At 43.9% G+C, this 15974-nt stretch overlaps 1 protein-coding gene across 1 annotated transcript in view; it reads left to right on the top strand.

Moving 5' to 3' along the window:
- LOC140475906 (cytosolic carboxypeptidase 2-like) overlaps positions 1 to 15974 on the top strand; it is a 73203-nt gene that overhangs the window by 51083 nt on the left and 6146 nt on the right. Inside the window, exons 12-13 of the mRNA XM_072567833.1 lie at positions 816 to 938; positions 4250 to 4417. Coding sequence (XP_072423934.1) covers positions 816 to 938; positions 4250 to 4417 — 291 coding nt within the window. The remainder of the gene's footprint in view (positions 1 to 815; positions 939 to 4249; positions 4418 to 15974) is intronic.

Here is a 15974-nt window from a genome sequence, read left to right as displayed (position 1 = left end):
TTCCATCTAGAAGGACAAGGGGAGCAGACATAGGAGAACCCCACCACTTGCAGGTTCCCCTCTGAGTTACTCACCATCCTGACTTGGAAATATATTGTTGTTCCTTCAGTGTCACTGGGTCAGAATCCTCGCTAATTGCACAGTGGATGTCCCTACCCCACAGAAACCACAGTGGTTCAAGAAGGGGTTTCAACACTACCTTTTAAATAGCATTTATGATGGATAATAAATGCTGCTCTCGCCAGCGATACCCACATCCCATGAAAGATTAAGTTTAAAAAAACTGTTAAAGGGTAACCTTCAGTCTTGTATTCCTAAGACAAAGGCTGGATATGCAGGAGCAATCAGCTGAAATCTATGACCAAATGTGTCATATGTATAAACTTCCTGCTCTAACTTCTGAATTTTGTAATTTTAGTGGGTATGGTATTTTTGCGATTAATAACATCCACAATGATACCAGCTATTTCAAGCTGCCAATTCTCTTTGAAAATCCAGTTGGTTCATAATATCCTTCTGATCCGACCTATGTCTGACTCAAGTTCCACATTAAAACAAAAGTATAATATGACAGAGATTGGAAATTGGAAACAAAAACAGAAAATACACAAAAACTCTCAGCGGGACAGGCAGCAGCTGTGGTGAGAAAACCAGTTAATGTTTGATGTCATGACAAAAGTTGTGACCAATTCTTGTTAATTTTGAGCACTCGCTGTTTTTTATTTCAATATCTTACTGTGTTTTACATTCTTCTCTGGGAAATGTAGAGATGACCTACATCCTGAGTGCAGATTTTATTGATATATTATCTTTAGTTTGTACAGCAAACACAAGCACACAAGAAACCACAAAAAACACATGCAGGAAACCATCAACACTACTTGAATCAAGCACCCGATCAAAATGGGAGTGACTTGGACTCTGCTGTCAATGTCCTGGTAAGTGCTACATTAGTTATGGATGTGTCTGCAGCCTGATTAAGGATAAAGGGAACGAAAAGCATTCACTGAGTAATTCATGTGTGCCATCCAGGAATCCAATCACATGATAGAATTAGAGAATTGACTATTGCAGGAGGGGACATTGAGATAGGTCTGTTGAAGAACAATTCAGCTATGAATACAATTCTATTTTTTCTCATTATCCCTGGATTTTCTTTCTCTGCTTGAGGACGTTTACAAAATCCCTTGCTTCCAGCTCAGCAGTTCTGTTATTCTCTTTCCCTCAGATCAACTTGTCCCTCTGTTCCCACCCTGACAATAAAGTGCTAACACCTATTGTTCTGCCACTTTATACCACCTTGAGCAGTGCCTCTGATGTTGCCTGTCTTTCCACCACAACATGCTAGAAAATGTTTTGGGGCATTAAGGTATGAAGGACAGTGTGTACATAATGCAAGTTGTTTATTTCCTGGCCCTAGTTGTTTTGGTGATGCTGTTAGACTCTCTCTCTTGGTGTAGAGGAGGCCGGTGATGGAGTGCCCATAGTCTTCTTCACTCTGTCCAATTCCTCAGCAGAGCAAAGGGCAAGATCTGCCTTCCTGCTTCGCTGCCAATTAACCTGAGGTGTTAATGGAAAACTCAGGTAGAAATAGCCATCTGCACCCAACGCAACCCTCCAGCCCAGTTGATGGGACGTGCCTGACTGCACTCAGTCAACCTGACCCCATTTGCCCGGGTCATGTGGCATGCTCCAGGGTTACGGGTCCTGGCCAGGTGCGGTCTGAGTTGTATTCACTGCTTTGGCCTCTCTTGGAAGTGCGATACCTACTCTGAAAAGAATAGGTGCCCTAGTGTCTGATGGGCACATCGAAACAAGTGCTTCCAGAAGCAGCTACCACTTGGAACTTTCTGCCAGCTTCACTGCTACCACTATCTCTCCAGTTTGGGATTTTAGAAGTCACTTATTTTCCCCTTTTCCTCTTTTTAATTCTGGGCAGGTATTTGTCCTCGCTGCCTGTCCAAAACGAGGGAATGCATTTTTTCGTACTCCAGCATCGTGCACTAAATTACAGATCAATCCTTGTCAGACAGAAAGAACATGTAGGTGCAAATATTTAAACCCAACAAAATAGGTGACAGCCATTTGATGATATATTTGTCAGGGATAATGTTCTCACCATTGACAGTCAACCTGTCTGGTTTAAAAGTTAAACAGGTAGTTAAATGTCAATCATCATTAATTGGTAGATTCTCCAGAACAATATTTCTATTGTGTAAGGTCCATTTGCCAATCAAACAGAACTTCCCTCTCATGCAGTATAAATGTTCATTTTCCCCTTTAGTTGGTATTTCTTGCATATTTTCTGGATGGGTGCAAAATGAAATGCTTCCATAAAATGTGTCTTTGTCAGCCATATCCACAAGCTACCAGTTCTTAGTCATAATTGATTTGAAACCATTCTTTTTTCCTTCCCATTATAGTATCCTAGTTATCAAGAATGAAACCTTCTGATTAAAATTTGTCCCTCAGCAGCAGGTACTTTCTGCAAATGTTGGGAAATGGAAAAGTACAGAAGATTTACAGATAACAGATCATCAAAAGGTTTGGATATGATTCATTATTTGTATAGAATTGTTGCAAACTTGAGGTATTTACCATTCTTCATCAGGAATGTTGCTTGATTATGTCCATCAAGCAATGATTTGGGTGGAATTAATTGACCTTTCCTCTTCACCCAACCCTCCCACAAGAACTGCACTGAGACCTTGGGTGGAATCCTTCTCTCCTGAGAGGTCATGGGGAACATGATGGGGGAGAAGATTAGCACATGAGTTAACATCATTGATATACCTGCTATCTTCCTGCTACAGGAGGAGTAGCATTCTGGGTTGGACATTCACACAAACATAGAAAATAGGAACAAATGTAGGCCATTCAGCCCTTCAAGCCTGCTCCACCATTCAACATGATCATGGCTGCTCATCCACACACCCTCCAGTACCCTCTTCCCGCTTTCTCCCCATTTCCTTGATCCTTTAAAGTAAAGAACTATATCTAATTCCTTCTTGAAAACAGTTAATGTTTTGGTCTAGTTTCTGTGGTAGTGAATTGCATAGGCTCACCCCTCTCTGGGTGAAGAAATTTCTCCCCATCTCAGAGGATTGACCTAAGTGGTCAATCTCAAGTCATATGTAATAATCTCTGTGGACTGGCTGCCTAATAGAAAGTAATTTGTTTTTGAACCTGCTTTGTAAGGAACAGTCCCACTAGGGATCACAGTTGAGATTGCAAGGCCTCAGTGTGCACAAATGTGAGTGTCAAGGCAACTTCCAAAGGTTTTCTGAATTGTCATGTCAAGCACTCCATCAATATGGTGCTGATCTGGACGTCAGTCCCACAGGGATGGAAAACATCGTGTTGCTAAGAGTGTCCTGCTAAAGATTTCACAAGACCAGGGCAGCTGTAATGCATTGCGTCCCTCAGGGAATTCAGGACCCTTTGCATTTTTAGATCAGCCTCCTCAGTGCATAGTGTGTCACAGACTCAGGGTCCAGTGAAATGGACGTGAGTGGAGAACACCTGGCTGAATAGTTACATCTTAGGACAGGAGCACAAGACAGAATTTGGGCTTCACTCTGTAAGCAGTTCTCAGGCTGCACTAATGTGCAAAGGCAGAGCCTGGCTCATTGATTAGCTCCCCTGCCTCTAAATCAGATGGTTGAGTGTTTAGGTTCCCCAACAGGAATGTTAAGCACCTATTCTCGGATGATACAGCGAGCACAAAACAGAAGGGGTGCTGTGTTGTCAGCGGCACCATTTGTTCAATAAGATGCCGAACTGGATCATGCTGCAGCAGTTTGAAGAAAATTGTAATTTTCTCTGGTGTTCTAGCTAATGGTTCCCCTTAATCAACAATGTCTAGATAGATGATCAATATCTCATTGAGTTCTGAAGAGTCACCGGACCTGAAACGTTAACTTTGATTTTGCTCCACAAATGCTGTCGGACTTGCTAAGCTTTTCCAGTAACTTCTGCTTTTGCGTATGTAAATATCTCACTGCTTTCTGATGAAGGGCTTATACCCGAAACGTCGATTCTCCTGCTCCTCGGATGCTGCCTGTGCTTTTCCAGCACCGCACTCTTGACTCTGATCTCCAGCATCTGCAGTCCTCACTTTCTTAAATATCTCACTGCTGTTTGTTGAGTCATCCCACACAAGTATTTGTTGTCACATTTCATCCAATACCACTGCAGCAGCACTGGTTGTGAAAGGTGATATTCAAATGCAGATCTTTCTTTCTTGCAGATGCAGCCTAAAGCAGCTCCTTCCCAGGCAGAAAGGACCACAAAAAGAGGATCCCTTCAGTCCCATGGCCACTTTGAAGTGCATGAGCCTGGGTCTGAACATGAAGAGCGAACACCTGCCCTTTCCGACCCTGTACCCCAGAGAAACTACAAAATCGGTGAAGGAAAGGTATTTGCCGGCTTTTGCCGATTCATAATATGTGTTTTAAGAAAAGACAGTGACTAAATTCTGGTGTGTTTGGTAAGATTCTGATGGGTATGCAGATGACTCAAGCCTGATCTGCTAAAAAGGTTAATGTTTCAAATCTAGTATGACTCTTCTCTAGGTTTGGAAGGTGTTGGAAAATATATTTTTCCTTATATTTTGTCAATAACAGAGGAGTAACAAGAGAGAGCAGGGGGTTAAATTCGTCTCGGTAGACAACCTAGAGTCATAGAGATGTACAGCATGGAAACAAACCCTTTGGTCCAGCTCGTCCCTGTCGGCCCAGATATCCTTAACTAACCTTGCCCCATTTGCCAGCACTTGGCCCATATCCCTCTAAACTCTTCCTATCCATGTCCCCCCATCCAGATGCCTTTTAAATGTTGTAATTGTACCAGCCCCCACCACTTCCTTGGCAGTTCGTTCCACACACACATCGCCCTCTACATGAAAAAGTTGCCCCTTCGGTTCCTTTTACATCTTTTCTCTTATATCTACATCCCTCTAGCTCTGGAATCCTCCACACCAGAGGTAAATAGCCTCTCTGTTTACCCTTTCTGTGCCCTTCATGATTTTATAAACCTCCTCAGCCTCCAGGGAAATCAGCCTTTCCAGCCTCTCCCTGTAGCTCAAACCCTCCAACATCCTTGTAAATCTTTTCAGAACTCTTTCAAGTTTCACAACATCCATCCGATTTTGTTTGTAATAATTTCATAATCTTGGAAATAGATTCTGTTTTGTTTAAAACTAATGGGGCTTGGCCAGCTTAATCCATCCTGGAATACCTGCATGCCGACTGCTTAAACCAACTCACAAAGCTCGGGTCTGGGCTACCTTCTTCAAATGTTTTGAGGATTTGTTCTGATAGTTCCGATTGGGATCACGTGCAGGACACCTTTTATGTCGGAGTACTGCTGTACATCAGCAGGCACACAGCCTTTGACAAAAGGTAGATCCAGTTCTAGGGTTAAGGAGACCTTGCTGACTGGGGTTCTCCATACAGCTGCAGCCTTTATCCACTGTCATTGCCACTGATATCACATGAATGGCTTCCACCTAAATCACTATTGAGGACTTGTTTTGGATTGTGCAGGAACTGTAAAACCTGTGCCCACACCTCCTCCCTCACCTCTATCCAAGGCCCCAAAGGAGCCTTCCACATCCATCAAAGTTTTACTTGCAAATCCACTAATATCATTTATTGTATCCGTTGCTCCTGATGCGGTCTCCTCTACATTGGGGAGACTTGGCGCCTCCTAGCAGAGCGCTTTAGGGAACATCTCCAAGACACCCGCACCAATCAACCACACCGCCCCATGGCCCAACATTTCAACTCCCCCTCCCACTCTGCCGAGGACATGGAGGTCCTGGGCCTCCTTCACCGCTGCTCCCTCACCACCAGACGCCTGGAGGAAGAACGCCTCATCTTCCGCCTCGGAACACTTCAACCCCAGGGCATCAATGTGGACTTCAACAGCTTCCTCATTTCCCCTTCCCCCACCTCATCCTAGTTTCAAACTTCCAGCTCAGCACTGTCTCCTTGACTTGTCCGGACTTGTCCGACCTGCCTATCTCCTTTTCCACCTATCCACTCCACCCTCTCCTCCTTGACCTATCACGTTCATCTCCTCCCCCACTCACCCATTGTACTCTATGCTACTCTCACCCCACCCCCACCCTCCTCTAGCTTATCTCTCCATGCTTCAGGCTCACTGCCTTTATTCCTGATGAAGGGCTTTTGCCCGAAATGTCAATTTCGCTGCTCGTTGGATGCTGCCTGAACTGCTGTGCTCTTCCAGCACCACTAATCCAGTATTGGATTGTGCTTTGTCTAGCTCCTCCCCTCAATCATCAGGATCCCTGCCAAGAGCCAAGGGCTCGAGTGACTAAATGGCTGGATTGTAATGCAGAGTAATGCCAACGGTGTGAGTTCAATTTCCATACTTGCTGTGGTGTGACGATGCTGTTCCTTTAACAAGATTAAATTATCCTTGTTTTCTTTTCAGAGGGGTCATAAAGTCAGAGGTTCCGATATGTCTGGGTTTATTTATTTGAGAATGCTTTTAAGTCTTTCTTTTAAAACACTTTTACAATGAAAGGGACGTGGCTGGTTGTCCCCGTTCAGGGTTTGGTTTGGTTTTGTTTTCGCAAGTAGTCAATTATTGCTGGACCCAGAGAAACAGCTCCAGGCTGATCCCCTCTCTCTCTTTCTCTCTCCCTCTCTACAATCTCTCTCCTATAAGAACCTGTGTTTGATTTTATCTTTTTTTTGCCGAGGGGGTGTTTATGGGGATGGTACAAATATTTGGAACAGCATCATTAAGTTGCGAGAGAGTCAACTGTGGTTTCAGATAGGTTGCTATTCTAAATTCAATTTGCTTTTGTTCATGTGTAAAATGAATTCTGTTTTGTTTAAAACGGAGTGGTTGAGCCAGCTGCATCACTCCTGGGATATCCACTTACACCTGTTCAAAACAACTAACAAAGTGAGGGTCTGGGCTACCTTCTTGAAATGTTTTGAGGGGGGTCCAGCCTCATCCACAACAGTGGTTGCCATGAAAGACTCTCCTTCTCAAACCTCTTCTCTCCGCACCTGAGGCATGGTGACCCTCAGGTAAACCACTACCAGTCATCTTCTCTACTGAGGGAACAATCCTATGTTTCAGTCCTTCACTTTATTTCCAAACACTTTACATTTTTCACTGTATCACTACACCATCTGCCCACTTGCTCCTCCTCTGTCTCTGTCAAAAGTATAAAAATAGCCTATTTTTCAACATCTTCCAGTTCTGAAGAAGATTAACTCTGTTTCTCTCTCCACAAATACTACTAGACCTGCTGAGTTTCTCCAGCATTTTCTCTTTGCTTCAGATTCTAGCATCTGCAGTATTTTGCTTTTATTTGCTGTATAGAGGGCAGGGTAGTTCAGATGGAGAGTTTTGGACAAAGTGCTGACATCTTGTTGAAATGCCTTCTGGATATCTAGTTCAAGCAGGCTCCCCTTTATCCTCATTGCTTGTTATTTCCTCAGAAACACTCCAAAAACTTAGTCAGATATGATTTCCCCAAACATAAATTGTCTTTCCCAAAATCAAGTTGACTCTGTCCAATTGCATTTTGATTTTCTAACTGCCTCGTTACATCCACCTTAATAAAATATTCCAGCATTTAGAATCATAAAGTCATCAACATGTACAGCACAGAAATAGACCATTTGGTCCATCTTACCCACGCCAACCAGATACCTTAAATTAATCTTGTTCCTTTTGCCAGCACTTGGCCCATATCCCTTCCTATTAATATACCCATCCAGATGCCTTTTAAATGTTTTAATTGTACCAGCCTCCACCACTTCCTCTGGCAGCTCATTCCATACACGCACCACCCTCTGCGTGAAAAAGTTGCCTCTTGGGTCCCGTTAAATCTTTCCCATCTCACCTTAAACCTTAGTTTTGGACTCTCCTTCTATAGAGAAAATACCTTGACTGTTCACCCTATCCGCTCCCCTCATGATTCTATAAACTTCAAAAAGGTCACCCCTCAGCCTCCAATATTCCATGGAAAAAATCCCCAGCCTCTTCATCCTTTCCGAATCGCTCAAATCCTCCAACCCTGGCAATATCCTTGTATATTTTTTCTGAACCCTTTCAAGTTTCACAACATCTTTCCTATAGCAGGGAGACCAGAATTGAACACAATATTCCAAAAGTGGCCTAACCAATGCCCTGTACAGCTGCAACATGACATCCCAACTCCTAAACTCAATGTATTGACCAATAAAGCATACCAAATGCTTTCTTCACTGTCCTGTCTAGGTGACTCAGTGGTTAGCACTCCTGCCTCACAATGCCAGGAAACTGTGTTCAATTCCAGCCTTGGGCCACTGCATGTGTGGAGTTTGCACAGACACCCTGTGTCTGTGCTGGTTTGTTCCAGTTTTTTCCCACAGTCAAAGATGTGCAGGTTAGGGTAGATTGGCCATGCTAATTGTCCATAGCATCCAAAGATGTTTAGGTGGGTTAGCCATGGGAAATGAAAAATGTGTTGCTGGAAAAGCGCAGTAGGTCCGGCAGCATCCAAGGAGCAGGAGAATCGACGTTTCGGGCATAAGCCCTTCTTCAGGAATGAGGAGGGTGTGCCAAGCAGGCTAAGATAAAAGGTAGGGAGGAGGGACTGGGGGGGGGGATGTTGGGAATGCGATAGGTGGAAGGAGGTTAAGGTGAGGGTGATAGGCCGAAGAGGGGTTGGGAGCGGAGAGGTCAGGAAGAAGATTGCAGGTTAAGAAGGCGGTGCTGAATCCGTGGGTTGGGACTGAGATAAGGTGGGGGAGGGGAAATGAGGAAGCTGGAGAAATCTACATTCATCCCTTGTGGTTGGAGGGTTCCTAGGCGGAAGATGAGGCGCTCTTCCTCCAGGTTCGTGTTACCATGGTCTGGCGATGGAGGAAGCCAAGGACCTGCATGTCATTGGCGGAGTGGGAGGGGGAGTTAAAGTGTTCAGCCACGGGGCAGTTGGGTTGGTTGGTCCGGGTGTCCCAGAGGTGTTCTCTGAAACGTTCCGCAAGTAGGCGGCCTGTCTCCCCAAAGTAGAGGAGACCACATCGGGTGCAGCGGATGCAGTAAATGATGTGTGTGGAGATGCAGGTGAATTTGTGATGGATATAGAAGGATCCCTTAGGGCCTTGGAGGGAAGTGAGGGGGGAGGTGTGGGCGCAAGTTCTGCATTTCTTGCGGTTGTAGGGGAAGGTGCTGAGAGTGGAGGTTGGGTTGGTGGGCGGTGTGGACCTGACGAGGGAATCGCGGAGGGAGTGGTCTTTCCGGAATGCTGATAGGGGAGGGGAGGGAAATATATCCTTGTTGGTGGGGTCTGTTTGGAGGTGGCGGAAATGGTTACGGATGATACAATGTATTTTGAGGTTTGTCGGGTGGTAGGTGAGGACCAGTGGGGTTCTGTCCTGGTGGTGATTAGAGGGGCGGGCCATGGGAAATGCAGAGTTACAGGAGTGGTGAGTCTGGGTGGGATGCTCTTCAGAGAGCGGACTCATTGGCCAAACGGCCTGTTTCCACACTATAAGGACACTCCTTGTCTCATTTGCCCATCTGTTCAAGGTCCCATTATACTCTGAGGTAACCTTCTTTACTGTCTACTATACCACTAATTTTGGAGTCATCAGCAAACTTACAAACCATACCTCCTATGTAGATATCCTCATTTCTCTCTGTCAGACATTGAGCTAACTCACCTGAAGATTCTTGTTTTCTGTCTGTACCACATCCCAAGCTCACCCACACATCTTGCTTGAATAGCAGAGTCTGTTTGGCTATCTTCCACTGTTTTACTTTCCATGTGGGCACATTATCTGGGCAGTGAAGAAAGAAAAATAGCTGTGCACATCCATACCTCTGATTTTATGTTGGAACAGCTGTTTGGGTGTAGGATTCTACCCTGATGACCTCTTGCAGAAATGACCTAGTGTTGAAACGATTATCGTCCGACAAGCACAACCAGTTTCCCTTGAGCCAGGTAATGGCGAGGTTCCCCCTTGGATCTGTTAACTTCAGTTTTGGTAGTGCTGTGGAATCATACTCTTGGTCAAACATTCCCACATGTCAGTCACTCTTATTGTACTTCTAAAATCAGCTCCATACCTCAGCTTACAACGGGATCTTGATCAGATGGGCCAATGGGCCGAGAAGTGGCAGATGGAGTTTAATTTAGATAAATGTGAGATACTGTATTTTGGGAAAGCAAATCTTAGCAGGACTTATACACTTAATGGTAAGGTCCTAGAGAGTGTTGCTGAACAAAGAGACCTTGGAGTGCAGGTCAATAGCTCCTTGAAAGTAGAGTCACAGGTAGATAGGATAGTGAAGAAAGCGTTTGGTATGCTTTCCTTTATTGGTCAGAGTATTGAGTACAGGAGTTGGGAGCTGTACAGGACATTGGTTAGGCCACTTTTGGAATATTGCATGCAATTCTGGTCTCCTTCCTATCGGAAAGATGTTGTGAAACTTGAAAGGGTTCAGAAAAGATTTACAAGAATGTTGCCAGGGTTGGAGGGTTTGAGCTACACGGAGAGGTTGAACAGGCTGGGGCTGTTTTCCCTGGAGTGTCGGAGGCTGAGGGGTGACCTTATAGAGGTTTATGAAATCATGAGGGGCATGGATAGGATAAATAGACAAAGTCTTTTCCCTGGAGTGGGAGAGTCCAGAACTAGAGGGCATAGGTTTAGGATGAGAGGGGAAAGATATAAAAGAGACCTAAGGGGCAACTTTTTCACTCAGAAGGTGGTACATGTATGGAATGAGCTGCCAGAGGAAGTGGTGGAGGCTGGTACAATTGCAACATTTAAAAGGCATCTGGATGGGTATATGAATAGGAAGGGTTTGGAGGGACATGGACCAAGTGCTAGCAGGTGGGACTAGATTGGGTTGGGATATTTGGTCGGCATGGACGAGTTGGACTGATAGGTCTGTTTCCATGCAGTACATCTCTATAACTCTATGACTCTATAAAAACAATAATGAGATCTGGGATCAAATGACCCAAGACAAATGACTAGATTATCCCAAAATGGAGATGGAATGTAATGATGTGATGATGGGCTCAGAAAAAATAGATTGCATGGGGTGCATAAGTATTGGCATGCTCTTATTCGGTCATGTAGTCTTTTGGTTGCTGTAAACTCCAGGTAATTCTTATAACATATAAAAATGTTCCTGCAACATTGATAATCATTTGTGCCAAACCTAAACTATTTTAATTCTCTCCTAAAGGTCTCCCCAGTCTTGAGTATTGGAGAAACTGCTGCTGTTTCAGAGGTATTGCCTTCCTATCACCTTCAATTATCAAGGATAGGTGGATATGAAAAAGGGAAACTGCATTCATTATCCTACTCTGATGGTGTGGCTTTCATGAAAACACTAATCCATGGCAGTAGGAGAGGTTTTGAGGGATTTCACATCCATCGTTGTTTTATTATGTCTCTCAAACCACAAGGTAGTTTCATGTAGTTTAATGAATTACTTTGAAATAAGTAATTATGGTTATCTCAGCCATTTTGCACAAGTCTACAAACTCCAAACAGCAGAGAGATCAATAGGCAGGAGAGCAAGTTAAAGGAAGCAGAGGATTTAGTGGTCTAATACATAGACAAGAAGTTATAACAAGTAGTGCTTCGTCACCCTGAAATAACTGCACAGAAGCTGGTATCTCGTCATCAAGTCCTTGCTGAGCAAGAATCCAGCACAGCTTTAGAGGATTACAGGCTTACTAGAAAAGAGCTCAAAATGGACTGAAGAGAGCGAGGAGGAGGAATGAAAAAGGCTTGGTAAGAAGGATTAGGGAGAATCCAAAAGCATTTTACTCATATGTGAAGAATAAGAGAATGATCAGGGAGATGGGTAATGCTGGTCGGGGATAACATAGGGAACTTGTCCGTGGAGTCTGAGCAGATAGGGGAAGTCCTAAATGAGTCTTCTGCTTCAGATTTCACTAAGGAAAGGGACCTTGTTGTGAATGAGAACTTTGAGAAGCCAGGAAACAGGCTTGACCAGATCAAGATTGATGAAGTTGATGTGCTGGAAATTTTGGCAAACGTTAAGATTGATAAGTCCCGAGGGCCAGACCAGATTTATCCTAGGCTGCTCCGGGAAGTGAAAAAGGAGGTTGCTAAGCTGCTGGCAAGGATCTTTGCTTCCTCACTCTCCAGGGAGTTTTACTGGAGAATTGGAAGGAGGCAAATGTTATTCGTCTTTTCAAGAAGGGGAATAGGGAAATCCCTGGCAATTACAGACCAGTCAGTCTGATGTCTATGGTCAACAAGGTTTTGGAAAATATTCTGAAGAATAGGATTTATGACTATTTGGAAAAGCATAGCATGATTAAAGGCAGTCAGCATGGCTTTGTGAGGGGCAGGTAATGTCTCACAAATCTTATTGAGTTCTTTTAGGAGGTAACGAGACAAGCCAACAGTGGATGTGATGTGTATGGACTTCAGCAAGGCATTTGATAAGGTAGCCTATGGTAGGCTCATTCATAAAGTCAGGAAGTATGGGATACAGGGAGATTTGGCTCTCCAGATTCAGAATTGGTTGGCTGACAGAAGGCAGAGAGTGGTTGTAGATGGAAAGTATTCTGCCTGGAGGTCAGTGTTGAGTGAGGTCCCGCAGGGCTCGGTTCTTGGGCCTCTGCTCTTTGTAGTTTTTATAAATGACTTAGATGAGGAGCTTGAGGAGTGGGTTAGTAAATTTGCAGATGACACAAAGCTTGGAGGTGCCATTGATAGTATCGAGGGCTACTGCAGGCTACAGCGCAACATAGACAGGATGCAGAGCTGGGCTGAGAAATGGCAGATGGAGTTCAACCTGGATAAATGCGAAGTGATGCATTTTGGAAGGTCGAACTTGAATGCTGAATATAGGATTAAAGACAGGATTCTTGGCAGTGTGGAGGAACAGAGGGATCAGGGTATGCAAGTGCATAGATCCCTCAAAGTTGCCACCCAAGTGGATAGAGTTGGTAAGAAAGCATATAGTGTTTTGGCTTTCATTAACAAGGGAATTGAGTTTAAGAGCCACAAGGTTGTGCTACAGCTCTACAAAACCCTGGTGAGACCACATTTGGACTATTGTGTCCAGTTCTGGTTCCTATTGTAGAAAAGATACAGAGGCTTTGGAGAGGGTGTAAAGGTTTACCAGGATGCTGCCTGGACTGTGGAGGGCTTGTCTTACAGAGAGAGGTTGACTAAGCTCAGACTTTTCTCTCTGGAGAGAAGGAAGAAGAAAGTTGACCTGATTGAGGTGTACAAGGTAATGAGAGGCATGGATAGAGTTGGTAGCCAGAGGCTTTTCCTCAGGGCAGGATTGACTGCTACGAGGGGTTACAGTTTTAAGGTGTTAGGAGAAAGGTATAGAGGGGACGTCAGAGGTAGGTTCTTTATACAAAGAGTTGTGAATGCATGGAATGCGTTGCCGGCTGTGGTGGTGGAGGCAGAGTCATTATGGACATTTAAGTGACTGCTGGACATGCACTTGGATAGCAGTGAGTTGAGGGATGCATAGTTTAGGTTATTTTATTTTAGATTAGGATTAATTCTTGGCACAATATAGTGGGCTGAAGGGTTTGTTATGTGCTGTACTTTTCTATGTTCTGTGTTCTCAGTCCAAAAGATCATAAGACATAGGAGTGGAAGTAAGGCCATTCTGCCATTTCAACGTCACTTACCCGCACTCTTTATTTACTTGAGATCTTTAGAAAGTATTGGGATTGTGAAAAGCAGCAAAATGAATGTAAGTTTCTTCTTACACAACAAAAATATGTTGTACCTTTGGAATGTGTGGTCCCAAAGAGCAGCATGGCCTGCTGGGAATTTGATTTTTCTGAATATCCCTAAGTGGGCAGGAGATCATGGTTAGCATGTAGTGAACTTTTTAATGTGTTCATGAAGCAAATGAAGTCTCAGTCACAACGTCAAAAAAAACCACATCATCACAGAGGGAATGCAAATAACTCATGTGATGACGAAAAGGCACCCAAAAAAAGCTCTCAGCCAAAGCTTGATTGTAGGATTTCATTATGATCTTATGGTATCATAGATTCATACAGTACAGAAGAAGCTTTCTGGCTCATTGAATCTGCACTGACAAAAACTACTCCAAATCTGTACTAGTCCCAATTTCCTGTTCCAGGCCTACAGACTTGCTTGTTATGATATTTCAGGTGTCTCATCCAAATACTTCTGAAGTTTCCTGTTCGAACTACCTCCCATGCAGTGCATTGCAGATCCCCACAATGTTCTGGGTGAACAGGTTTTACATGGAATCCTTCCTAAACCTCCCGCCTTTCACTGTAGTCTTGCAAATGACCAAATTTTGAAGAAGGGGAACAGCAGCTTTCTATTTACCACGTTCATGCCCCTCATAACCTTACACAGGTTCCCCCTCTGCTCCAAAGAAAACAGCCTAAACCTATTCAGCCTCTCTTCATCACTGAACTGCTCCATCCCAGGCAACATTCTGGTGAATCCCCTCTGTAATCCCTCCATTGCAATCACATCATTCCTGGAGTGTGGTGACCAGACTGAGTCAGTACTCCAGTGCAGCCTCACAAAATTCCTATGCTGCTCCAACATAACCTCCTTGCTCTTATAATCTATGCGTCAACTGACAAAGGCAAGCATCCCATATGCCTTCTTAACTACCCTGTAACAGGCCTCATGGCCTTCTGGGTTCTGTGGATGAGTATTCCAAGATCAGTTTGTTCCTCTGAGCTTCCTAGTGTCCTGTCATTTGTTGAGTATTTTTCCACTTCTCAGTGTTAAATTCCATTTGCCACTGATCTGTCTGGCTGACCAACCTGTTTATATTCTCCTGTGTAACCTAAGACTTTCCTACTCACTGTTAACCACCTGGCCAATTTTCTGTTATTTGCAAACTTACTTATCTTCTCCCTGACGTGCTCATTTATGTCATTCATATATACCATGAACAATAATGGACCCAGCACTGATCACTGTGGTACACCACAGGGCACTGGCCCACAGTCACACACACAGCCTTCTAGCACCACCCTCTTGTGTCTCCTGTCACTAACCCAATTTTGGATCTAACTTGGCAAGTTTCCCTGGATCCCATGTGCTTTCACCTTCTTTCATCATTCTCCCATATGGCATCATAACAAAGGCTTTGCTGAAATCCACATAAAGTGCATCAACTGTACTAACCTCATCAGCACACCTGGACACCTCCTCCAAAAATTCAATCGAGTTTGTTAGGCATGATCTGGGTTGTATGGAAATCTGTGCTTTATTTGGTGGCAGGGTAGCCTGTGAGTCAGAAGGCTGTGGATACAAAACCCAGGCTAACCATTGATTGCCGTGATGAGGGAGTCCTGTACGGTCAGTTAAGGCATTAAGCTAAGGTCTGATTGCTGTCACATTTTTCCCAGATCTCTTCTTTGGCAAATATTTATCCTTCAACCAATATCAATGAAACAGATGGGTCAGCATTTTGAGATTACAATTTCTGAGGGCTTGCTACGTGCAAATTGACTGCTTCCTGTCCTTCATGACAGCAGAAATCAGAATTAGCTGCAAAATGCTTTAGGATGTTGTGAATGACTCAATATATTTCCAAACTTTAATTGATCTTTATTTCTACCCTCAGGCTAGACTTGAGACCAGTGAAGATTCAATCTATGATGACTATATGTCTGGTGGAATAAGCATGAGACTACACCACCCTACAAATAGTAAGACACCTGTTTTGTACTTCGTGATCACCTGAGATTATTGATAGTATTAAAAGGTCCGAGCAGATATTGGAAAGGGAAGGAGTGAGCTGATGAAACTGCACAAATATGATAAGAACAGGCCAAAAAGGTTTATCCTCCAGTTCTAGTGTTTGCAAACAATCCCACTCTAAACATACGTAAAGGTTTAAATACCTATTTTCATACCCAACAGATCATTCCAAACAAGGTTCATGGAATATAAGAGAATAGATCCATTCCCCTGACTAAT

This window comes from Chiloscyllium punctatum, chromosome 4, assembly GCF_047496795.1.
Source record: "Chiloscyllium punctatum isolate Juve2018m chromosome 4, sChiPun1.3, whole genome shotgun sequence".
NCBI lineage: Eukaryota > Metazoa > Chordata > Chondrichthyes > Orectolobiformes > Hemiscylliidae > Chiloscyllium > Chiloscyllium punctatum.
The sequence above is the reverse complement of the archived record's forward strand: the minus strand, read 5'-3'. Positions and strand labels throughout refer to the sequence as shown.